This window comes from Neltuma alba, unplaced genomic scaffold, assembly GCF_004799145.2.
Source record: "Neltuma alba isolate B1F8T4 unplaced genomic scaffold, ASM479914v2 tig00012074_pilon, whole genome shotgun sequence".
NCBI lineage: Eukaryota > Viridiplantae > Streptophyta > Magnoliopsida > Fabales > Fabaceae > Neltuma > Neltuma alba.
The window spans coordinates 367,836-394,374 of NW_021636635.1; the positions used below are offsets into that span (position 1 = coordinate 367,836).

General features: G+C 37.1%; 1 protein-coding gene across 1 annotated transcript; it reads right to left on the reverse strand.

Moving 5' to 3' along the window:
- Positions 1-26,539, reverse strand: LOC114721912 (uncharacterized). Its single transcript, XM_028907806.1, has 14 exons — positions 26,268-26,539; positions 24,103-24,193; positions 23,773-23,857; positions 23,094-23,178; positions 22,219-22,288; positions 20,954-21,023; positions 20,298-20,343; positions 19,970-20,219; positions 19,689-19,894; positions 19,481-19,555; positions 18,266-18,335; positions 6,416-6,496; positions 1,206-1,285; positions 1-378 (listed from the first exon to the last, which is right to left on the reverse strand). Exons 1-14 carry the CDS (start codon positions 26,393-26,395, stop codon positions 300-302), a joined length of 1,416 nt encoding a protein of 471 aa, XP_028763639.1. The 5' UTR covers positions 26,396-26,539; the 3' UTR covers positions 1-299.

The window sequence follows — 26,539 nt, forward strand, 5'->3', positions numbered from 1 at the left end:
TGCCCAAACAAAACTTACAACCAACCCATTCATCCAAAAAGCTACAACTCATCATAGTCACCAATCGCATTAACATAGCCTGTGAGCATTTAGCATATACAAATTACACACGGGTAAAATCAAATTCCAAAGAACATCTGTATGGTGATTTCTCGTTATGCCTCTGTTAATTTAGACACTGCGTTGCATCGGTGTCGCTGCTAAAACTATACGGCATACTCATCCTGTTAAACTATGGTACACTTTCTTTAGCGCCATTTCTTCCACGGTCTTGAACAAAAAGTTAGCCACGTTAAAACCTAAACATCATATACAGGTAGTAGCTCCTCAATTGAGAGCCGGCAAACTGGGCACCTCTTACACTTCTCAGCACAAGTGCTGCAGGTCATCATGATTAAGCATAAGAACAGCGTTTGAATGCAACGAACACAGATCTTCTGGTCCAATTGGTACAACAATTGAAATGACATTCCGCCTTTTTTTTTTTTTTTGTATATGTCTACCATCCTTTTGTATTCATTTTAACGGATTCTATCCTTCTTAAGTACGAACCAGTGAAAAAATCAGGGATAAATAGATTAATTTTCCTTTGCTTCAAGGGAAGGAGAAAACATTTTTTTTAATCCTCAAAACAACTTTATCCATTATAATTCTCTCTATTTTGCACACTAAACGAACCCTTAGCAATCATAAAACGAAAAATTCTATCTATTAAAGTCTCACTCAAAAGAATTAAATAAAAAAAGAATCCTTAAAATCATCAAATTAATCTAAAGCCCCAAAGAACCTCATTGTAAAAGATTCCACTTGCTTAATTACTAAATTGCCCTCAACTTTTTTAGATACGTGTTGACAATTGAAAGGGAAGTCGTTAACAACTTAAAGTGTAACAATTAACAACTATTACGGTAAATATTAATAACACATTTTTTTAACACGTCACAAAGATATAATGCATGGGTTGTTAATACTTGTCACGATAATTGTAAATTATTACACCTTAAGTTGTTGATGACCGATGCATACTTTAAAAAAAAGATGAGAGTAATACAGTAATTGAACGAGTGGAATCTCTTGTAATGGAGTTTCTTGGGACTTCAAATTAATTTGATGATTTCAAATAACTTTCTTGTATTTAATTCTCTTGGGTGGACCTTAGAGCAATTTTCCCATCATAAAAGGCACAATAATGCATTTAGAAGTACCTGCAGAGGATTCTGTGCCTGCAAGGTAGCAATACAACGCTAATCTCCCCCTCAAAACAAATTCTGCACAACACTTTCTCCTGATTCATGCAACAAATACATGTACATATAGGTTAGAGTCATTTACAGAACTTGATAAAGAATGTTAAAAAGAAGACTCGAGCAAAGAAACCACAAAGAGCAGCGAGAATCATGTGACCAGATGACATTAACAAGTCAAACATGAATACCCTTTGAATGCACTTGATACAATTTAAAGAGGATACAATATAATCTTCATTTCCATCTTTTGATCTTAATGTTTCCAAAGGAGTCCGGATTCTCTATTCTCTCCATTTTTTTATCTTTTCATCCACCATTATCCCCATCGTTCTTCCTGTATCATACATGACTTTATTCCCGCACTTGTTTTTATACACACGCGCGAGCTTATTTCCTGTCCTTAATAATTATACATGAATGTCCTTAATAACTAATAGTATCATATATCTGATGGAATCCACTGCTTAAATGTAATATTAAGAAATGAAAAAGCTAGCCAGAGGGTAAGTCTACGTTAGAATAGCTACAAGATTCTAGAAAACAGAATAGCCACAACAGTGTCTGCTAAACCCCCACAAAACCCTTTTGCCCAAGTACGGATAGCACACAGCCTTTCCTCTCCCTCTTACCACACACACTCCACATAACCCAGCCTTGGCCAAGCAGATAAAAGCACATTAGTTAAGGGCTCATCAGTACTTGGCCCTCCGAGCTTCACCTTGTCCTCAAGGTGAAAAGTAGAGGCAAGCATTGGTGGCTTCCTTCCTTTACAGCTCAGCTTCTGTTTTCTTGTTCACACCAAGAGGAATAACTGAATTCCATATTGAACCTTTGATATGTGATTCAATCTCTTCAATGAGACTCTTCATAGACAACAAAATCAACTATAGAAGCCCAAGGTTCATTGAAACTAAGTTGAAAATCAGCTGTTCTTTTGCTGAGAGTCTCTTACAATAGAAATTATTGGCAACAATGATTGAACGGAAATGGATTTCCCAAGAAAACCACTAATTTTGATCAGTCCATTAATTATGTCACTATATTCCAACAGTCCCAAACAATGAACCAGAAATAAAACTACAATAATCTGATAGAAGGGTGTTCCAAAGTTAGAATCCATAGCTTGCGAAAATTCCAACTTTCGAATAGTGTTGCCATTATGAACTTTCATATTGCAAGATGGTATTTTCAACTTGAGACTTCCAATGTCGTACAACATTAATGTTAAGAAATATTCATGGTAACCATTCATGCAGATGAAATTAGTAAAATTATCCGTAAAGGTGTGAACATATTGAGCAATATAATACTAAAGATTGTAAATACTGGTATGGTACTTCAATTAGGTCATAGCATAACCATATCGAACCAAGCCTCACATTCAACAACTTGGACCTTGAAAGTCATTATTAGTGCTCATTGACCTGAAATTATGATAGCCCATACACTAATCTGCAGCCCAAGGACCCTTTTACTTGTTAAAAAAAAAAAAAAATCAATACTGAAGATGTGTGGTCATTCTCCCTTGGGGCTGTCCAAAATTCCCCAAAAAGACCTCCGACCCAAACCCACACGTTAATGTCTATGGCAAGCAATCCTTCCCCCGAGGACTAGACCAGACGCAATATAAACTGATGGGTGATTTCGAGCACACCAAATTCATCATTAAAGCTTCTGAACAATTCAAAAACATAAACAGGTACTGCTGAAATTTTATGTAGAAACAACACACGTCCCTTGCCTTCATTCCTTTCCTCTTTTGAAGTTGTTGTTGTCTCTTTTCTTTGTGTGTCAGCATTAGACAAGGAAGGAAACATGTTAAATGATGTGCTTATGAAATTAATTCACAAGTCTTGCTAGTAGTTAGTAGTTAAGTCTTATTAGCAATTAGTTAGGGGTTATAAGCTCTAGATGAAACTTTAATACCCTTGTATTCAAGTGAATAAATCATCAAAAACAATTTTTTCTCGACTTCTATTGCGGTGCTAGAGCCTACCCTTGTTCGTAACTAATTTTCATCTTTAGCCAAACCCTAAAACCCCAAGTTCTCATTTTTTGTTCTTAGAAAACCCTATTTTCCCTTTAATAGCCTCATGGCCCTAGACTAACATAGTCTTTTATGTCCTCTGTTCAAGACACACATCACAGCATTGTCTTCAGAGGATAGCAATCAATTGAAACCCCCTCACTGGGGAAGATTTTGACAAGGCACATGACACCATGTGTTTTTCGCCATTTCTCAGCACAGCTGCTTCTTGCTTCTCGCTTGCATGTCTGGCTTTCTTTCTAACACCTATTAAGCTCGTTCTGCTTGGAATCGAGTTCTCTCTCTGTCCTAAGCCATGATAGATGCAAAACATACCTCTAATAGTGCTAGGTTTTCCACAGTCAGTGTTATGATTGTTTTTTGGAGACTAGCAAAGTCTTTCGACAGCTTGCAAGTTGAATGGAACTAATTTTTTAAGTTGGTTTCAGTTCGTTCGCACTTTCTTGAAGGCTCGTGAGAAACTTAGTCAGTTGCTTGGAACAGGTCCTAAGCCAATTGATCCAAACTTTGATGCTTGAGATGAAGAAGACTCCCTAGGATTGTCAAACCTGCTTACTCCTTTCTCTGACAAATGGAATTTGGGATACATCTAACCTACTTAAAGGTAAAGGATGCAGCTCAGATTTAAGAAATCAAAACCAAGATTTCTAACACAAAAGGATGGAAGTAAATTTGTCAGAGAGCATTCTACTATTATGAAGAGCTTATGGCAAGAACTAGATCGATACCAGTATATCACTATAAAATGTAGTGAAGATGTTATCTTCAAAAGTTTTATTCAAAAAAGGCAGATCTTTGAGTATCTTGCAGGACCAAATGTGGCATTTGATTCTTTAACGATACAAATACTTGGGAGGGAGGCATTACCCTCCCTTAATGAGATCATTGCCATTGTCTTAATAGAAGATGGATGAAAAAGTGTAATGACGAAGCCTCAACCAATGGAAAGTTCTACCCTAGTCAATGACTCCCGATTCTGGTGTTTGCAGCCTCAAACAGGATGTAAACGCCATTTTTGCTCTCTACCGCAACCTTAAATCTGGTGACACCTTCACTATTTTCTTCTTCATTTCTCTCATATGGCAGCTCTTCCTCTGCTTCCTCAATTATATCATTAGCTTCCTTAACTTCAATTTCAACTCCATCTTTTTCCCCCCTCTTTCTCATCAGTCACTTCCTCTTCAGTTAGCAACTTTGATTTCTTCCCTATTTCAAGAGGCTTCTCTTCTCTCCTTTACTCTTCCTCTTTTAAACCATTCCATCGTCTGGTTGTTTATCCGTTTCCATGTCCTTCTCTTCCTTCACACCCTTATCTACTCCAAAAATTTTGTCCTCAGTTTGCACCTTCGCCTCAGCCTGTACCTCTTCCTTTGATTTTTCTGTTTTCTGTCAAAGCGTCCAATGTTTCTACCATATCATATAACTAGTTCAATAACTTCTCAAATATCTCATTCATTTCAAAACTTGCAAGCTCAACCTAAGAGATTTCCATTTCCCCTCCCAAATCAAACTGCTTTGACGCCAAAATTATGGAAGCCACTACTCATATATTATTTAAATATGAAAAATCTAGTCAGACTGTAAAGTCTAAGCTAAAATAGCTACAAGTTTCTAGAAAATAGAAGAATAAGGAAAAAAATTCACACACGTTGTATAAAAAATTCATAGCACCTCTTTTCATACAACTGCAAAAGCAACCCCTTATGAGTTGCTATGTGGTCAAAAACTTCTTATTCACACACCTTATTTACTCCATAATTCTATTTTAGAAAGGGTTGACAGAAGCCAAACATCATTTGCAAAGAGCAGTAAACATTACGAAGCAAAGGGTGGATTTGCACAAGACTGACTGAGAGTTTGCTATACCACAATGGGTATTTCTCACATTAGTCTTATAGACAAATCTCAGTTGCCTCTAGAAGTTCACAAAAGCTGGAGCCTAGGTACTTTGGGCCTTACAAGGTGATAGTGAAAATCAGGTTTGTTGTTTACAAGCTGGAATTACCTCCAGATTCAAGAATTCACCCTACTTTTCGTCTTTCACTCCTAAAACGTTGCCCAAACCCTACTGTTAAGCAATGACACCCACCACCAGTTTATCCAAAAATTCCTCCAGCCTTGGAACTAAGGAAAATACATAATAACTATAAGAGGACTGGAAGAAAAAGGACTATTACAAGGATTCTTGTGCAGTGGAAAGGCTTGATGGATGAAGAAGCATCATAGATACCATTATTTAACTTCCAGCAAAAATTCCCGGATTTTGTTATCACAGATCCTTGAGGGCAAGGATCATTCTTGGGAGGGGGGAATTGTTGTATAAATATAAAATTAAAATAAAAATAAAAAGTAGGCAAGCTAGCTGGGGATATAGTCATTAGCCTAGGCTGTAAACAAGACACTATTCAATCGTCAAACTTGCATACAATAAACTAGTGTACCATTCAGAATCTTTGTCTCTCCTTGATTGTTCTTCTCTCTCAGCCCCTCTATTTCTCCTATTTTCTTTCCCTCTTCCCTTCTCTCCCCCTCTTCGTCTATCCGAATTATAATCTTCCAACACACACACTTACTCATGGGTTCCCTAACATTCAAGAGGCTAGAGTCTCTCCTTTACAATACTCATTGTCTGCTTAAGCCCCCCAACAAACCCTTTTGCCCAAACGCATACAGCACAGAACCCTCCCTCCCCCCTTTGACCACACACACTACACATGACCTAACCTTGGCCTAATAGATAAGAACCCATTAGCTACAGGTCTATTAACATCATTACAAAAGGCATCTTGGAAAGTTTATTTTATCGTCAACTTAGTTATCATTTATGGTTGCTTTAAATGATAATGAAACTTTGATCCACATAAAAACAAAGTTGCATCCTATATAAAACAAGATACCAACACTTATAGAGTTTCGGGAAATGAATAAATGATTTCCTTGCAGAGACTCAATTAATCATATAAAATCCTAGGTGGCAAGACTCTTGTTAGCCATGTAAACATCTTAAACTGCATATGGTGACCCGCCAGATAGTATCTTAAACATCATGCAAGAAACTTCAACATGTACACAGCACACAAGCAAATAGGTACGAAGTACTCATCAGATATAGAAGTTGTACATTCTGAAGTCTTTCAAACTCCTGTTGACTGTATTTTGTAATTTCTGTTTGCTCCCCAAGAGCTGCCTGAAGTCTCCAGACCTAAAATAAAAAAAGTGAGTACAACAATTAATAGATTGCTTATTTGTTGTCCTGCTGAGAAGTTTCATGCCTAGTAACATGATAGACAAACAGAAAGAACTAAAACCAGCAGAAGTATTACACAAGTAGCACAACTGTATAACAATTAAGCATATGATTAAACTTACCATCATAAATCGTGCATAATTGCACTCTAAATCGTGTATATTACTATTGAGAAGGAAGCAATATATATAGGAAATGCTAGGATGAGGTTTGGCCAAATTACAAATGGGAAATTGGGAATAATAATAACTAATTAATCCTATATAATTCCACTAGTAAGAATCAAAGACACAATAAAGAATAATTACAAAAAATTATGCAATCATAACAACACTCCCCCTCAAGTTGAATCATGGATGTTCATTATGTCCAACTTGCTTATGTAGCCTTCAAAATTTCTTTTTACAAGACCCTTAGTTAATATATCAGCCAGTTGTTGTCTTGTAGGCACACAGGTCAAACAAATTCCCATTTTCAACAGTCTCCCTTATGTCGCATCTATCAATCTTAACATGTTTAACCCTATCACGTTGAATAGGATTCAAAACCATGTCTAGGGCAGCTTTGTTGTCACAATATAGCTTGATAGGTAACTTTGTTAAGATATGTAATTCTTCTGTAATAACCAAATGTTGATCTTCGGTCTCTAGTATTTCTGGCCCAAACTGTATCTTGTGTAGACTTCAACAAAAGAATTATACTGAAAAACAATCCTCAGCCAGGTGTTACCTTTAAATACCTCAACATTTGGTACAAGCCTTTTATTTGTTTTGCCCTTGGAGAACTCATATAGAAACTAGCTATACTCACTGCAAAGAAGATGTCAAGTCTTGTATGGCATAGATATATTAACTTGCCCAATAGACTCTAATTGTGTGCTTGGTCAACAAGTCTTCCATCCTTCCCATTTCTTCTTGCCTCAATTGGTGTCTCCAATGACTTGCATCCAAGAATACCAATTTCCTTTAATAGATTAAGTATGTACTTCCTCTAAGAAACATGACTCCCCTTCTTTGATCTAGCTATTTCCATTTCAAGGAAGTACTTCATCTTGCCAAGGTCCTTAACTTCAAATTCCATAGCAAGAGCAATTTTGATCCTACCAAATTCTTCTAAATCATCACCAGTAAGAACAATATCATCAATGTACAACAATAAGAATTGCTTTCTTGGCTCTGATGCTTTGAAAAACATGGTGTGATTGTACAAGCCTTGTGTGTATCTTTCTCACTTCAAGACATAAGAGAATATGTTAAACCATGCATTTAAAGATTTGTTTCAAGCCATACAAAGATTTTCTTAAACTTACATACTTGTTTACTTCCCCCTTCACCAAATCCCAATGGTACTATCATGCATACCTCCTCTTGTAACTCCCCATTAAGGCAGGCATTCTCAATGTCTAGTCGCATGAGAGGCCAATCACAATTCTCTGGTATGAATAATATTACTCTAATGGTATTTAACTTGACAACTAGGGCAAAGATCTCCTTATAATCAACACTACATGTCTGTGTGAATCTTTTTGCCACTTAACAAGCCTTGTAACTCTCAAAAGAGCTATAAAAAAGTGATTCTAACAGAATACCTTAGAAAAATGCATTGGACAGCACAAGGATCAAGTTTGGAATGAATATGGATGTGGACAAAGGCAGAACAACCGAAAACCTTTGATGGGAACCTAGTCTCTCACTTCTCTGTCCAAAAGTTCTTCAAGGGGTGAGGCAAAAGAGAGGACTTTACCAGGCATCTAAGGTAGGTACAGTAAGAATGGCATCCCCTAATAATATTTAGGAACATTACTTATAAACATAAGAGCCCAAGCTACTTCAAGGAGGGGCCAATTTTTTCTTTATGAAGTCCCATTCTAATTCTATTACGGTTGTGAACATGTGCTTTTATGAATTATTGCTTGAGTCCTTAGAAAATCCTTTGGGGTGTTATTAAGATATCCAGTGTCATTATTGGTATGAAGTACTATAATATTTGGTTTGGAATTGGCTTTTGATCATGGTAAAAAAAAAAAAAAATGCAAGTGCAGTTTTTGATTTACCCTTGAGTAAGTAAACCAAGCATAAACATGTATGGTCATCGATAAATGAAATAAGTGGTTCAGTATGTGTGATTTGGAATATGAGAGGGACCCCAAAGATCAATATCAATAGTAGAGAATAGCTCACTTGATTTGTGCTCAAAACGTTCAAAAGATGATCTTTGATGCTTAGCAAGCTCACATTCAACACATGAAATACCAGAAATTTTATTAAGACAAATTTCAGGAAACATACAATTCATATATTGGAAGTTCGGATGGAACATCCTCTTACACCACAACATGAGTTCATCATTCTACGAGGAGAAAGAGGCTTTATTACATAGGATTCGAGAAAACAAACTACTCATGATAGATTCTTCAAGATAATATTGTGGTAAATATTATATTATCTGTAAATATCTGTAAATATTAGAATTAGAGGAGGATATCTCGGCTCATATAAGGGAAAACCTCTAATATCTGATTAAGATTTTATTTTCTCAATCCCACTGATTATGGTGGTAGATTTCCTCTGTACCCTATTTAAATTAACCGGTCATCACCGAGGGAAATACAACGGATTGGTTTTACTCTGTTTATCCACATGGTATCAGAGTGGTGGACGTTCTCTGCAGTCCGATAGTTCCCTCAGTGCGTCTTCTCGGGTCGACTAGTCCAAACCGTTGCTACCATGGCAACTTCGACTGATGGGTCTTCCACGACTGCGACGTCTAAGGCCGGCGAGTACCACGGGTCTGGCGCTGTAGAAGGATCCTCTGTTTTTGGGTCCCCCGTCTCCATTGTTTCTGAACGGTTGACCCTCACAAACTATCGTGATTGGGCCCAAGCAGTTCTCCTCGCTGTTGAAGGTCGCGGCAAACTTGGGTTCCTCAATGGGAGTTCGCCGATGCCGTCAGATTCTGCCTCCTCTGCGATGGCGCAATGGAAGGTTGATAATGCGTTGGTTTCTTCATAGCTGATCAATGCCATGTCTCCTCAACTTAAACGGACCTTTATGTATCTTCCCACGGCCAAAGAAATTTGGGAAGCTGTCCGTGACTCCTATTCCGATACACAAGATCATTCTCGGTTGTTCGACTTGCGGTGCCAGACTTGGCGATGTGTACAGGGTCCTCGCAGTATCACTGAATACTGGTTCGAACTAGTGGCTCTCCGGCAGGAATTGGACTTGATCACCATTGAAGAATGGTCCTCTGCTACTGATGCTGCCAGAAATAAGAAGAATGTTGAAACAGAAAGGGTGCTCCTTTTCTTGGCTGGTTTAAATCCTGAATTTGATGATGTTCGGGCAAGGATTTTAGGTCATCGCACTCTACCTTCCACTAGAGAAGTATATGCTGAAGTTCGCCGTGAAGAGACACGGCGGGAAGTCATGTTGTCTGGTCCTAAAGCCTCGGCCTCGGATTCCTCTGCCTTTGTCAGTAAACACACTGATCATGGACCTCCTCAAACCCGTGGGAAACTAACGTGTGATCATTGTAGGAAAACCGGGCATACACGTGATAGGTGTTGGGATCTTTTTGGGAAGCCTGCAGATTGGAAACCCCGACGTAATAGGCCTCGGGCAAATCATGCTGTGCAGGACGGCAGTGCTCCTAATTCTGAATCTCTTCCCGGCATTAGTCCTGATCAACTGGGCCAACTACTGGAACTCCTCAAGACTTTGCCCACAAAACAAATTGCTTCTGCATCTGTAGCCCAGAGAGGTATTCCTATCGCTCTCCAAACTTCCTTTATGCCCTCCAAGTGGATTGTCGATACAGGTGCATCTGATCATATGACATCCGAAGCTAGTATGTTTGTCTCTTATTTTCCTTCCGCTGGAAACCAATCAATTAAAACAGCCACTGGTTCATCCTCACCTATAGTTGGGACAGGCACCGTTCACCTCAATGATAAGCTTCACCTTCAATCTGTTTTGCATGTTCCTCACCTTGCCTGTAGCCTATTGTTTATTAGCAAGTTGACCAAACAAACTAACTGCTCAGCTCATTTTTTTTCATCTCATTGTATTTTTCAGGATCTCTCCTCGGGGACAATGATTGGCACGGCTGAAGAATATGATGGACTCTACTACCTTGATGTCTCCACAGTTACCGCCTTGTGTTCAAGAATAAATGGATCTGCCTCCACTTCTCAAGACAGTAATTTTCTGTTATGGCATCAACGTTTGGGCCACCCTAGTTTTTCCTATATGCAAAAAGTTTTTCCTGATTTATCTCTTAATAAAAACAGTACCTTTCATTGTGACATTTGTGAGTTAGCAAAACATCATCGTACCACTTATTCTCCTTCCACTTATCATTCTTCTCGTCCTTTTTCGATTGTACATAGTGATGTCTGGGGTCCTTCACGCATTCCAAACCGCACGCATTCAAAATTCTTTGTTACTTTTATCGATGACCACACGCGGATGTGTTGGGTTTACCTTTTAAAAGACAAATCTGATGTCACCACCACATTTACAGAATTCTTTAACTATGTGAAAAATCAGTTCCACACATCCATCCAAGTCCTTTATACTGATAATGGAACTGAGTACTTTAATAACTCGCTTGATTCTTTCCTCAAAAATAATGGCATTGTTCATAAAAGTAGCTGCACTCACACCCCACAACAGAATGGTATTGCAGAACGCAAAAATAAACAACTTCTTGAGGTTGCTCGTGCTCTATTGTTCACGTCTCATGTCCCTAAATTCTATTGGGGGGATGCCCTTCTTGCTGCCACACACTTAATTAATCGCCTCCCGTGTCGTACTCTCTCCTATGTCTCTCCTCTTGACAGACTCCGGGAAACTCATGTTGTGTCTCATCTGGACTCCTATCTTCCTCTTCGTGTTTTTGGTTGTTCTGTCTTTGCTCACCTTCATCACCCTCCCTCCAAACTTGACCCCCGTGCAGCTAAGTGCATTTTTCTCGGGTATTCCAATTTTCAGAAAGGGTATAAATGTTATGATCCAGTCTCTAAGCGTCTCTTTGTAAGCCGCGATGTCACCTTTGTTGAACATGAGCCCTATTACCCACCTACTTCAATTCAGGGGGAGTGTTGGAGTGAATTTCAGTATGAAAATGTCCATGAACCTATTCCTGAACCTATACCTCCTGTGCTCTCAAGTCCTTCCACTGTCCCTCCTAATAATGGAAATAAGATTCCTAAGAAGAGTTTTGACAAGGTCTATACCCGCAAAGACAAGCAAGCACATGAGTCTGTCATACCTGAAGCCGTGCCACTCACAGAACCGGTGATAGATCCTACTGTTGATCCTACTGTTGAAGTTGTTCGTGACACTGCTCATAATGAGGTATGTGAACTAGATCTCCCTATTGCATTGAGAAAGAAGAGTCGGTCTTGCACTAAACATCCTATCCAAAAGCACTTGTCATATGCCACTCTCTCTAAATGTCATTATACCTTTGTTACAAATTTAGATAAGGTTACTGTTCCTAACAATATTTATGAAGCACTTGAGAATCCAGAATGGAAAAATGCTGTCCTGGAGGAAGTGAGAGCCTTAGAAAAGAATGACACTTGGGAGATTACTACACTACCGAATGGGAAGAAACCAGTGGGCTGTAAATGGGTTTTTACTCCTAAATATAATGCTGATGGATCACTTAACAAACACAAAGCAAGACTGGTGGCAAAGGGGTTCACTCAAACTTATGGGGTGGATTATCATGAGACATTTGCTCCTGTAGCAAAGTTAAATACCATTAGAGTCCTACTCTCCATCGTAGCAAATCTTGATTGGCCTCTGCAGCAACTTGACATTAAAAATGCCTTTCTTAATGGCGAGCTGAAAGAAGAGGTATATATGACCTTACCACCAGGCTTTGAAAAGGGAAGAAACAATCAGGTATGCAAGCTAAAGAAATCCATATATGGGCTGAAGCAGTCACCTAGAGCATGGTTTGACAGGTTTTCCGCTGTGCTTAAGAATGAGGGATATAAACAAAGTTTGTCAGATCACACAATGTTTGTCTCCAAGAATGAAAAACTCATCACTATTCTTATTGTGTATGTCGATGACATTGTCCTTACTGGAAATGATGTGGAGGAAATTGGCAGGATAAAGGCAGCGTTAAATAGAGAATTTGAAGTAAAAGATCTTGGAAAGTTGAAATACTTCCTAGGTATGGAAGTTGCAAGGTCAAAAGAGGGCATTTCCATCTGTCAAAGAAAATACATTCTTGATTTACTTAAGGAAACTGGGATGCTTGGATGCAGACCAAGCAAAGTACCTATAAGTACAAAAAAGGCAACCAAAAGAAGTGAAAAACCAGCCAAGACGGAAGCAGAAATTGCAAAGGAAAAGAAGCAAGAGAAAGATGAAGCTCCTACTGACAAAGGACGCTATCAAAGGTTGGTTGGGAGATTGATCTATCTCTCACATACCAGACCGGATATTGCATTTGCTGTAAGCGTAGCAAGCCAGCATATGCACTCACCAAAGAAGAAGCACATGGATGCAGCCTACAAGATATTGAGGTATCTTAAAGGGACTCCTGGCCGTGGCCTATTCTTTAAGAAGAATGACAAGAGAACAGTTGAGATTTACACCGATGCAGACTGGGCTGGAGACCAGGAAAATAGTAGATCAACTTCTGGTTATTGTACCTTTGTTTGGGGAAATTTGGTTACATGGCAGAGTCAAAAACAAAGAGTAGTGGCAAAAAGCAGTGCAGAATCTGAATTAAGGGCACTAGCCCAAGGTATTATGGAAGGGTTGTGGATACGAAGGGTTGCTGAAGAAGCATATTTTGTAGTCAACTCACCACTGAAGTTTTATTGTGATAACAAGGCTGCTCTTAGTATGGCTCTAAATCCTGTCCAGCACAGCAGAACCAAGCATGTTGAGATAGATCGCCATTTTATAAGGGAGAAGGTAGAAGATGGTATTATTAGTCTGTCATATATTCCTACCAGGATGCAAATCGCAGATATTCTTACAAAAGGGCTAGCTGAAGATGTATTTAAGAAGTTTGTCAGCAAGTTGGACATGATGAGCATTTATGATCCAACTTGAGGGGGAGTGTGGTAAATATTATATTATCTGTAAATATCTGTAAATATTAGAATTAGAGGAGGATATCTCGGCTCATATAAGGGAAAACCCCCTAGCATTGCCAATCATCTTCCCTAAGAAGAAATCCTTAAAAACATCATAGTATGGGAAAAATGAGCACTACAATTAGCTTGTTTAGTCAATTTGCTCATGGACAACAAGTTACAAGCCAAACTTGACACGTGAAGAACATAATGTAATTTTATAAGCTCTGTATTGTAATGCTTATATTTCCCTTTTTTTGCTATGGTAGACAATGTACCATTTGCCATTCGGATATTTCCATTGCCAACACATGGAGAATAAGACGTAAACAATCTCAAATCACTCATCATACGATCTGAGGATTCTAAATCAACAATCTAAGAGGTTGGCTTTGGAAGAAACATCAAAAAAATTACCTTTAGCAACTGTTGAAGTTATAGGCTTTTTTCTGCCCCAAATTTTGCAGTTCAATCAACCTTTCAAGAAGTTTCCTAAGTTGATCATGGGTGTTGTCAACTGGACAGTTTGATACCTCTTCTTGTTTCTCTGCACGAGTTTCATTAATAATTGATTTGTCCTTGCTTGGTTTCTAATCTGTAGGTTTACCATGAAGATCTCAACAAGTTTCCTCAGTGTGACCATTCTTTTTACAATGATCACGCAATAGTTTGGACCATTTTCTTTTATGGTTAGACTCAACGAAATGTCTAGCCAAGGTAGAAGTCTCTAGAATCCATAGTACTTCATATTTTATAATCACCTTTCTCTTTGATGTTTCATGTCAAACTTTAGAGGACGAAAACCTCCACATGTCATAGGCAGTCGAGACCGGCTTAAAATTCTGTTGTGGACATCATCAAGATACTTATCCAGTGCTGCAAGGAACTAAAAACATCTCTTTTTCCACTCTTTGCTTAAACTTTGATGTATTAGAGGCACAAAACCTTTCATACAAGTAGACAACTTGTTTGTACCAAAAAAAAAAAAAGTAGACAACTTGTCAAAAGAAACAAAATGACTAATAGGATATAAAGTGCATTATCTTGCCTATTTTCTAAGTGCAATTGGCCAACCAAGATTAGGTTGATTCTTGACCTTCCCTTGAACCCAAAAGATCCCCACTGTTTGTAGTAATTTCCTCTTCCTCGACCTCTCCTAGTTCTGCTTCAAATTCCTCAACTCTAGTGTCCTGTAAGACATCATTAGGCATTGTACTAGGCTCAGATTGTGAAGAGAAAGATTCTAGTTGAGGTTCTAGAGTAGGGTGGTCTCGGCTTCAATTTTAGAGTCAGTTTCACAGTTAGAAAGGCTTACGTCAAGCTCAGGTAAGGTTATAGGGGCAGGTTCAGGTCTGGTAGGTTTGGTTTCTAGTGTGTTTTCAGTTTTTTGAAGTTTAAAAACACCCATTCCCTCACATTCACCCCCTAGATATGTACTAGGCCTAGTCTTCAACAAATTTAACATTTATGGTAACAAAAAACTTTCAAAAAGAAGGAGAATAACACTTGTAGCGTTTTTGGGATGATGAATATCCTAGGAATAAGCATTTGATGGCTCGAGGGTTAAGCTTCCCTCCCTCTTTATGGTAGACAAAGGTTAGGCACCCAAAAGCTTTCAAGGGTAGGTTAGTGGCAAGCAAGGTGTTAAGGTAGGCTTGGGTGAGAAGGTTCATTGGTGTCTTAAAATTAAGGATCTTGGAAGGCATTCTATTGATTAGGTATACCGCTATGAGGATGGCTTCACCCCAATTATTGTTTGGGAACATTATGAGTGGACAAAAGGGCTTAGGTCACCTCTACAATGTGTTTGTTCTTGCGTTCAGCAATTCCACTTTGTTGAGAAGTGTCTACACAGCTAGTTTAATGAATGATGCTGGTTTCCCAAAGGTAGTTTTGAAGGGCTTGACTCGTGTATTCTTGGCCATTGTCACCGTAGAGTGTTAAAATTTGTGTTTGAAATTGTGTTGTAATCATTTTGTGAAAATTGATTAATGTGGACGGAGGCAAATATGGTCATCAATAAAGGTAACAAACCATTTAGTATGAGAAAGAGAAGGTATATGAAAGGGTCCCTAAAATCACTATGAACTAGATGAAAAGGTTTTGAAAAATGATGAGTGTGGTTTATAAGTTGCTCTAGTTTGTTTGGCACATTGACAAATTTTACAAGTGAAGGAAAAATCATTTTTATTCATAAGATGAAGAAACAATTTTGACATGTAACGAAAATTGGATGGCCTAGCCTATAATGCCATAATAATGTCTCTTTATTCTCATAGCTAGTAGATAAAGTTAAAGAAAATTTGATAACATTTTGCATAGGGTTAATGCAATCCATCTTATACTTCCAAACGGTGGAAATCTTCTAGGATCTTACCTATGCCAATTGTCTTTCTTTTCCCCAGATCTTGAAAAACACATTCAGTAGAAGTGAACACCACATTTTTAGCTTTAGGTCATAGTTGTTACAGATGGCAGGCTACATTTTAAACCAAAGGTGTGGAAAACATTATACAAAACTATTTCAAAAGTTATATAAACAATGCCTAGGCCCTCAACTTTCAAGGCTTTACCATCTGCTGCCTTCACAAAAACATTGAAAGGGCATGGCCTTATATCTGTCAACAAATTTGAATTCCCAGTCATATAGTCAGTAGCACCAGAATCCACTATCCACAATCTTTTATGATGCGCATTAGCCTTTCAAGCTAGTATAGTTTTACCCATATGGTGCCTACTCAGCCTTCTTGCCTTCTTTTTTTTTTTTTCCCCTGGAAGTTTGCCATGTAATTTCCAGCAAACTTCTCTTGTATGAACTTTCTTCTTACAATGATCACACCATCTGTTTTGCTTCTTGTTGTCATCTTGAGGTGCTCCTTTGGATGCTAGAGGACTCGCTTGGATTGATTTAGTAGAGCTGGTTATGTCACCATTAGTCAATTTCTTTCGGCTTTCTTCACTGCATACTGCAAAGAAAACTTCTTATAGTGGAGGCAAGTTTTCGAGCCCTATTATTCTGCCCTATACTTCTCCAAAAAAGGGAGGAGGCATCCAATCCAAGAAGAAACTTGAAGATTCGTTTTTCTTCTTTGATTTTTGCATAAAGTACTGCATCTCCAATGCACTTCCAAGCATGTGGCTCATATGAATCAAGTTGCTGCCATTTAACAAACAATTCAATATAATACTAGGTCACTAAAAGATTACCTTTCTCAAAATCATGGAGGAAACATTTGATCTCAAGTATGGCAGCCTTGTATTTGACAGCAGCGAACATATCTCTGGTAACGTCCCACACTTCTCTCACTATTGGGAAGAAGGAAAAATGGGCACTAATTTTAGTGGTTATCGAATTAACCAGCCATGCTTGCACCATGGAATTTTTGGCTTCCCAGGTGGCATATTTTTCATCATTAATTGCTAGTTTCTATGCAGCTCCAATAATGTAGGCATACTTCCCTTTGCTCATGATGAAGAGTCTCACACTAGATGACCATTGGAGATAATTTTCTTCATTTAGGCAATAAATAGTAATGGCAAAATAATGGGTTTCTGGTCGAACTGGTTGTTGCCGCCAAACTACTAGGGTTCTTCAGCAGCATTCTAGGGCTGTTTTGACCTTTGTTGGGTAGGCCCATACTGAATGTCATCACATCACTCTAATACCATGAAGAACTCTTAAGATTCTTAATTGTATTTTATTCGAATAGGAAGAGTGAGATAAATAGATTACAGCAACCCTAATTAGACAAGGGTGATAAGTTGAGATCCTAGTGATACGCCTAGATTCCAGGAAATTCAAAAAGATACAAATTCAAATAATAATAATGACAAAACAGAATAATATTCCTAGATACTAGGTTGCAAATTAGATACTAGATTTCAAACTAATGCTAATTAGGGTTAGGACTTTTTAGGCCCACGGCCAAATTCTTCTTTAGCCGCCAACACTTCTCTTGATATGGGTATCATAGTGTTGACTAGCCATAATGAGACAAGATGATTGTCAGCATCCCGTTGTATTATGGCTGTGACTGCATTTGGCATTTTGCATAGTCAGTGATCAGCCCAAGTTTTCCACATCCTCCAATGGCCCACTTCATTGCTTGAGCTCACTCATGATAATTCTTGCCATTTAGTTTCTTAGTCATGATCAAAACCGAAGAACTTTCTAGTCCAAAAGTCAACCTAGAGGGACCTCGAGATGAGTTCACTGTTGAAGATTCTTCATTGCCACCCATCAATGACAGATGATCGCACAACAATGCACAGACAAATGCAACTGGGCACAGGTGTAGTGAGTGCACATGATAGAGACAAGTGCGACTGAATGTTTCACACATTATGACAGTCTGCCGCTTTGATCCTATGAGCATAATTGCACTTTGAATTGTGTTGTATTATAATTGAGAAGGAAAGAACATATACAGGAGAGGGCCAGAATCAGGTTTGGCCAAATTAAAGATAGGAAATTAAGAAGAATAATAACTAATTAATCCTATATAATTCTATTCCTAGAAATCAGGGATATATACAATAAATAATAATTAGAAATAATCATGCAATCATAACAACATAAATATTATATACAAATATGATATAAAAACTAATATCACCTCCTCAGCAAGATCCTTTTTAGGCATTTTCTTAACAACATCAGGAGGATAACCACTGAAAGTGTTATACCTGCACAGTGGAAAACCAAAAGTACAAAGATCAGCAGAAATAAATATTAGCATAACATAGTTGGCAAATATATATATATATATATATTAGCAGAACATATGGCAGGCGTACCCTGTATCATTAAGAAGAAAATAGGGTAAACAAGGAGATCATTGGCCCATTTAATATGATACTTTGGCAAAAATACGCACGCACAAATTTAACATGGGATAGTTAGAAAATGCACTTGCATTGAGCTTTCAAATTCAAAATTTCACAGGCAAGAAAGCAGAGTAACACCAACAAGCTTATCTCACCTGTCATAAAGATGAACTGGCCTAGATTTCAGGCGACTGCCATTATTTACATATACAGACCAATCCATTCTGTGGGTATGGGTAAAAAGAACTTCCAAGAGATATGAAACACAAGACGCACTTCAACACTAACAGTTGAAAAGTTTCTACAATCATGCAATTACTATCAATAATTCCAAAGCCATGTCATCATACAGCTTCAGTTCCCTTAGATAATTCCATCAAGGCTCTACTAACATTTTTTTTTTCCAACTACTAAAATTTAACTCTTGCAACCACGTCGTATTTCTGCAGACGTTTAGAACTATTTTCAGACAGACTGCCAAATATCACCAACAAATGAAAAATTGCTCAAAGAAAAGACATAGGATGAACCTGTAGGCTAAGACAGCAAAGAAATCACCTCACCTTGTAATAAGCGCGTGCACACAAATTGACACCATTGTAAGAATTAACACTTTTGCATTCTTAATATTTCATTATAGGAAATAATATTCATCAAGCCGACTTTGGATCAGAAATTGTCACTAAACTGATTTTCCACATGAAATTTTATAAAAACCAAAAAGTTATGAGTATGCAATTTTTCTTTAGCTAATACTTTCTTTCAGTTGGAATGTATGTTAGATGTTAAAAAACAAAAACGTTGGATCAATGCCAAATTTTGTGAGGATGAAATGTTATGAGCTTTAAATCTGACGGTGAATTTTCCAACAAAAAAAAAAAAAGTCCAATAAAATGTTATCCAATGGTTTAAGAATAACTTTTATTGACCCAGTACCAATTAATTCCTCTTTTACATATGTGTGATCATGCATATAAGATAGCAAACAATGAAATAAATCTTACCCAGATGCCCTCTCTTGGAACAATCGTGCCTGTTCTTCTCGACTCCCTTCATCAATGGACCACCAACCCAATAACCTGCTTTTCCAAAGTATCAGATGCAGCAACAGTAATGATATGGTTATGGTAATTCAGCATTATCACAACTTCAGGAAAATAGACATTCACATTGGATTTATCATGTTTGATAGTGATAGTGCGAGTTCATTACCTTGAACCATGGTGCAAAAACCCCAAGCAATCATGAGCTCTCGAAGAATATCTAAAATATATTCCTACACCAGCTCCACTACGCAGCAGAAGTATAAGTTTCTCCACTAACTTAGATGCAGCAAACAGTACACCAGCACCTTGCAGTAGAAAAAGTGGAGAGAAGAGAACTAAAAGTGGCATATGTCTAGCACTAGCAGGCGTTCCCTGAAATTTAAAACAAGTAACACATGTCAATATGGTACCTTAATAACTGGCCAAGAACACAAATTAATGGCTCACCTCTAAACGCATACAAAGAAGAATCTGGAATCCAATGACTGGAACCTTCATAAAGTGACCTCCTATGTCTTGTAGGCCACACATTCTCTCCTGATGCTGATTGTCCTCTGAAGAAACTACTAAGCCACTATTCCAGTCAAGATATCTAATCGTACTAGAAGATGAACTGGCTCCTCTTGAGCGAGAATTTCTATGAATGATTGGATTTGACCACTTTGTACATACAAGAAAGGAAAAGCACTCGGCAATACTGCAGCAAGACAGATCAACCAAAACATCATAAAAATTTGCAAAGACTGTCAACCAGATCAAAAGATGGGAATCCTACCCAAAGTTTATAAACAAGTCCCACCAGCCAAGAGCACCTACATCACCTGGATCCGACAAGAATAACAAAAGATGAGTATCTGAAATATAAAATAACTTAATTGTTTAAGAACGAGAGACCAAAAAGTAATATAAGCCACTTAGATGTGTCATAGCAGGTTCTGAAATGGTCAAAATTCATGACACAGGTTCTGTATTTCTCCTAATGACTATGCTTGTATTAACTAACCAAAAAAAAAAAAAAAATCATACTTTGTATTGATGGATCATCCATTGCTTGAATACAAGTCAATATTTTCATTGTACAGTCTGCAGTCAAGGTGGTATTTTTTATGTAAAATTGACCTCAGTTTTCAAGTTTTTCCATATAACAAAATAAATTTGACCATGCTACTCACTGCTGTCAGAAAAAATAAAATAATTTTGCTTAGTTGTTGTCCAGATAAACAGATTTACTAAGTTTGGTTTCAGACCCCAAAAAAAAGATTTACTTAGTTTGGTTCATATATGGGGCATTTAATTGAAAGGAAATCACTTTTGTTTATCATGAAAAGTCCACAAAACTGAAATCCAGTATTGTTATAATTGGGGAGAATAAAAAAGAAATACAGAATGCATAATAATATTCATCAGCTACACTCAAAGATAAGAAATTACCGCACAGTTTTAAGAGTGTGAAGACTGTAGCAGCAACAAAGAAGACCATTGAGATTGCGACCCAAAAGTGCTACAAACATTAAAATATATATATGTAATGAACCTCTAACAGCCATGTGATTCAAAAATAAACACCCAGATTATAATGTTTATAATGTTATTGACCAACATAAACTTTAAAAATATATCCAATAAATAACAATTACAAGAACAAAATGAGAAGCACGAACATGTAAAGATTCATAAGATAATAATCAGTCACAACTGCTGGAAAAAACAATTTATTCTCGGCCAGGCACAAGATGAGCATGCACATTCATATATGATAATCTGATGTCTATAGAGAGGGGCAAAAAGAAAGAGGTATGGAGTAAATGGAAACTACAAGCATGCAGAAAAGCTAGACAACAAGGACATGATCATTTCAACTAAAACTTCCGCTTAGAGCATTATCAAGGTATTCATACATCTCAATTGCGCCAAGTAAAAAGCACTTGAACATACCTACTGACCCAAAAGAAGTAAGGGATAACAAGGTAAGTCAACCCACACCATTGTCTTATCAGTCGCCACTAAAGGTTCAGTTCCAAGAGTTCCCCTCCAATATTTAGAAAATATTTTTCAAAATGTAATGATGCAAGCAAGAAGCCATTTCATGTGATTTAGAAAAGAAAGAAGAATTTGTAAACATAAAAAAATAAAAAATAAAAAAAAATCCTGCCAGACATCTAGTCTATCAACTGTTGTCAATTAACAGTGAAAAAAAAAGTGCAATCAAAATTATATAATTTTATGGGATGCTTAGGGTCGCATCTACCAACTATAGGTGGGCAATTTCTATTAGAAGCATAAACCAATTAGCAATCTTTTACAAGCCAATATCTGCATCTTACTGCCGTTGAACATAATTGATTGTCATATTCAGAAAGAATATTTCCTAAAGTTAATATCATTCCCTAACTGATCAATGCATTATGCAAGAAGTTCCTTCATAGAAGTCAAAGGACAATTATAGTGCATGCACAGCTTTTCCTCCCGAGTAAGATTAAATTATACATTATCATTGGCAACAGGTTCCCAAGCATGAATGCAACAAAATCAACATTCTTTTTATATCTCTGATCTATTTTAATCTGTTAAAGCTATTAGAAAATCTGACTAAGACCATGGATGATGACATGGGAAGTAAGATATATATTAGGAAAAATAAAATGGCCCACATCTAATGCATATTTCTTTTATAATTTGTTAACACAAATCCTTACAGGAAGTGTTTCCCATATTGCCTCATCACTCATGTTATCTTCATCCCCTGGCATTAGAGCCCTACACATTCTGCACAAATAACAAACATGGGTTACAACTAACTGAACAATTGTTAAAAATCAGCCCACATTAATAAATCATGGCGAATCATCATAAAGCTATGAAGAAATGGCATGAGGGTTAAGGCTTTTAAATCACTCATTTGAAGAACTCAAAAATTAAAAACAAAATCAGAAAAAGTTTGTATTCGTCAATACCTCGATAAATTTTGGAAGAAAAATGTATATCTTGTTCATCTAAATGGTAAGATACATCCAACGTTATACGCCAAGGGAAGGACAAGAGAGTAAAGACTAATACATGCTCATAAAACTATAAAATCAGAAAATATTTACATTAAAGGATATTCCTCCAAACCTAAAGCATGTAATAATGCACTCAAAGGTGTGATCAATTATTGGTAACTACACAAAGCAGAGAAGGAATTCTAGCAGCTGCTGAGAAGCGTAGGCAGACAATTTACACAGGCATGGATGCCATTATGCAATGTAATTTGTTGGGTGTGCATCTTGTTCAGCATGAGCATCTAGCACATCTAGGACATGGATATCAAGCCTATTCTTTACGTGCCCCCACATCATACAACTGCAATGGAGATACAGCTGCACAATTTCTAAAACAAGTATGTCTGGGATAAGGACATAGATCCTCTCAAGTTTCCATAATTCATACAACTGAATGTAACATATCATTTCATATTAAACATTGCTGTCCAAACAACAAGAAACATCCCCACTCTCTCTTTTTTCCACAAAAATAAAAAGAAAACTAGAAGTCATTAATTAATGATTGAGGAAATTATTAAGAATTTTACCTGAAATTGTCAATTAGAATAATGATTTCAAATGTTAGTAAGGGAAGGAACACGATCTTAAGATTGACAGCTGCAAAACCATGAACTGCATAAAAGAGAATGCATTAATTTAGAGTGATAAAATGTTGCATAAAAATCATCCCAGGCATTCAACTCTGTTAGCACAACAAAATTACTTTACGTCAAGACACTAAGACATGGTATTATGCCGACTGTTCAACAGGAGGAATTCTTGAACATCAGTCTAATTATATGAATATGGATTACCAACTCAATATTTCTTTTAAGGTTATGGTGGAAATTTGTCTCGTAGTAAGTTTATACTCAGAAGAGCTAGGCACCCCGAAGTTTTTTTGGTACAAATTTGCCCTAAAAGTTTAAAATTGTAACAATTTTGCCCCTTACTATTAAAAAACTAACATTGACCATTAAAATAGTAACACTGACTGTTAACATTTTTAATTATGAGGGCAAAATTGCTAGATTTTAAACTTTTGGAACAAATTTGCACCCGAAAAAAACTTCTGGGCCCTCCAACACTCCTGAGTGAAAACTTATAAAAACAAATTTGCAACTTAATATTTGCTTTTAAAACACTTTGCACAGAAAACTAACTAAATGCACGAAAATTGATCAAATCTACAATCATGTAAAACCGAGGCATGGATAGGTGGTGTACCATATAAGCTCTCAAGATATATACAGAGGAGCAACTCGAATGCAATAAGCAATGGTATTGCAACAACGGCATGGCATGGTGCCCACTGTCACAAAACAGCAAATCAGAATTTTATATACTAATCTTAATAATGGAAAGAAAAAGACCTTCCATTGGATAATTATTAGATAGATAGGGAAGAGCTGACATCCCCATTTTGAAAAGATAAAAGGTAGCAAATTACAATATTAGACTTCATAATAAAGCCACATTGCCCAATATCCATAGATAAGAAAAGGGAAAAAACTGGTTTATGAGTTTGAACTTGTAATAAAGATAACAATTACTTACATGTCGATTACGTGGAACTGATGGCGCAGGTAATGAGAACCTTCCTCTGGCCACAACAGCATGAAACATCCATAGCGGAAAAAATATTATCCTGCATATTAAGTTGAATTGAGTGCCTAATAATCATTGTCTTCTTAGAATCCAATATATATTGCCTTCTTTCCTTAGTATGTAAAAGTTTCTATGCTTTGAGTCATTAACAGAACTTCCATAGAAAACTATAAAACTCCCATGATTTCACAGTTTTTCCATTCTTCCGTTGCACAGACCATGATTTTAACAAATTTAACTCCAATAATTCGTAGTAATGTTCTAGATCATCCCTACACTAACTTGTTTCTAAAACTATGGACTAGGTTTATAAATGATTTCAAAAGTAGGGTTCTGATTATTTTATTGAATCCTGCAGTCAATTCAAATATTATTGACTGTTTGAGGCACAAAATATTCACTTAACCCCAAAGGTGGGACCAACTATGAAAATGCCACAAGATCATTTTGTCAGCTTTGCAATAAGCAGAGATGCTTTCAATTCCAGTTGAAGCAAAAGCTTACACATTCTTTGGTTATCTTAATCTAAAAATTACTGTACCTTTATGATTAAAAAAATAAAAGAAAAAAAAAATTCATATGGCTCATCAGGCTCCAATTCTTCTTCTTTTAAATGAATCATTAACCGATTGTATGTTTTGGTAATGTATAATCTTCCACACCCATCTTCATATCTTTGAGTCATACGTCTTCCCCCAGCCTCCCATCATATCAACAAGAAAAGAAAATCAAGCAAAGGGGGTAAAAGGAATAACACCGCAGTTGCAGACAGGGGGGAAAATAATACAGCCCAAACTAAGCGTTTTATATCGAATCTGAGAAAAAGTAAAATCTTCACCTCGAATGAAATTTTTTCATGCCAAAAACCATACACGACACCACGATAGTTAATTCTCAGCCACACAAATTATTTTGGGGAGGAGAAGAAAAATGGAAATTAATACTAACAACAGTTCTCCACCCACAAAACTTGGGAATAAGGTTGCTATGATTACCGTACAGCACTTGTTTACTCTTGTAACAATTTGATACGGTGTATTTCTCTTATGGAGATAGGCATCACAGACCTTCACCATAGACATTCTAGATTTGCTCCATAAGTGTATTCAGAACCAATACACTTTGTCATTCATTTACAGCTTACCATTTTATGTTGTGGCAGAAATACAAAAAGAGGGAACTTAGGAATATGCCTTGCCAGCTTTTAAAATACAGTTGTGTAGCAATCAGAACGACGCAAGTTTACCCCCACGCTCAGGCAATGATTAACAAACTTATGTTTATGGGGTTATTCATGAATTTGGATGCTCTAAGGTACTTCATATGATAACAAAAGAGAAAATTCAAATATGCGGGCCCACTTGAGAATGCTCCACCTCGGCTATCTTAAATTTTAGGGTTAAATTACATTCAATATCCTAAAGTATTTTTCTAGTAGTACTCAATATTCTAAAATAATTTTTGGTGCACCCGGACACTATTTTCTAGTAGCACTTAGTGTCCTAAGGTTTGAGGTGCTCATTGTTATTGAGGACAAAATTGCACCGAAATTTCATAGGATACTACATGTAACTAGAAAAATACTTGATGGCATTGAATGCTCCAAAAACTATTTTAACATAGAGTGCTATTGAAAAAATATCCTGGATGCAACTTAACCCTAAATTTTACGGTTTAAATTTCCTTCAAAACTTTAGAAGGTCGAAGGTACAAATCCAGTAATAACACGCAAGAGAGGCGAAGACACTAAATCCCGATTCTACTAATCAATAATACTTCTCTCAGACACAATACTAACACGCGAGGAACTCATTCAGAACAATCATGAACACGTCGTCATCTCTGATTTTTTTTTTTTTTGGGGAAAACAAGAGATTTATCTCATTAAATCGACTGTTCAAGATTTATCCCACGGCCCGGTTGACGCCTTCATGAAATAATCAAAAGTCCCGGAGTACACTGATAATCGAAGTTCATACTAATTCGAGCAAAAGGAAACCTCTTATACAAATTACAGAATGGAAAAGGGAAAAATAATCTAAATAATCCAGGCTGCGTGCTGAACTCAATCACAAAGTAGATATTCACTTGATAAGATTAGAGCAAGAACTGACCACCAAGAGCAGGAGACAACATGATCAAGCTTGAAGACGAGGAGAAGAGTGAAGCAGAAAGGAAGGGTATGGGCAGCGAGCGCCTGCACAGACTTCAATACTCTCCGCCAGCTCATATTTTCCCTCATGCCTTTATTTCAACAATCAAGCGCAGACAAATCCCAGAAAAATATGAGAGAAATAAGAACGGAACTCCTGAATCGTGCCTACACAGCTTAAGAATATTTTACGTCACGAGACGAAAAACGAAAGCCGCAGAATCAAAAGGCGCC

Excerpts from the sequence above, each read along its gene's own strand:
- LOC114721912 (XM_028907806.1), bottom strand. The coding sequence starts at position 26,395 with ATGAGGGAAAATATGAGCTGGCGGAGAGTATTGAAGTCTGTGCAGGCG. Across the intron at positions 24,194-26,267 it reads GTTGTCTCCTGCTCTTGGTG|GATAATATTTTTTCCGCTAT; the intron begins GTCAGTTCTTGC and ends CTTAATATGCAG. Across the intron at positions 19,556-19,688 it reads TTTTTGCACCATGGTTCAAG|GTTATTGGGTTGGTGGTCCA; the intron begins GTAATGAACTCG and ends TTGGAAAAGCAG.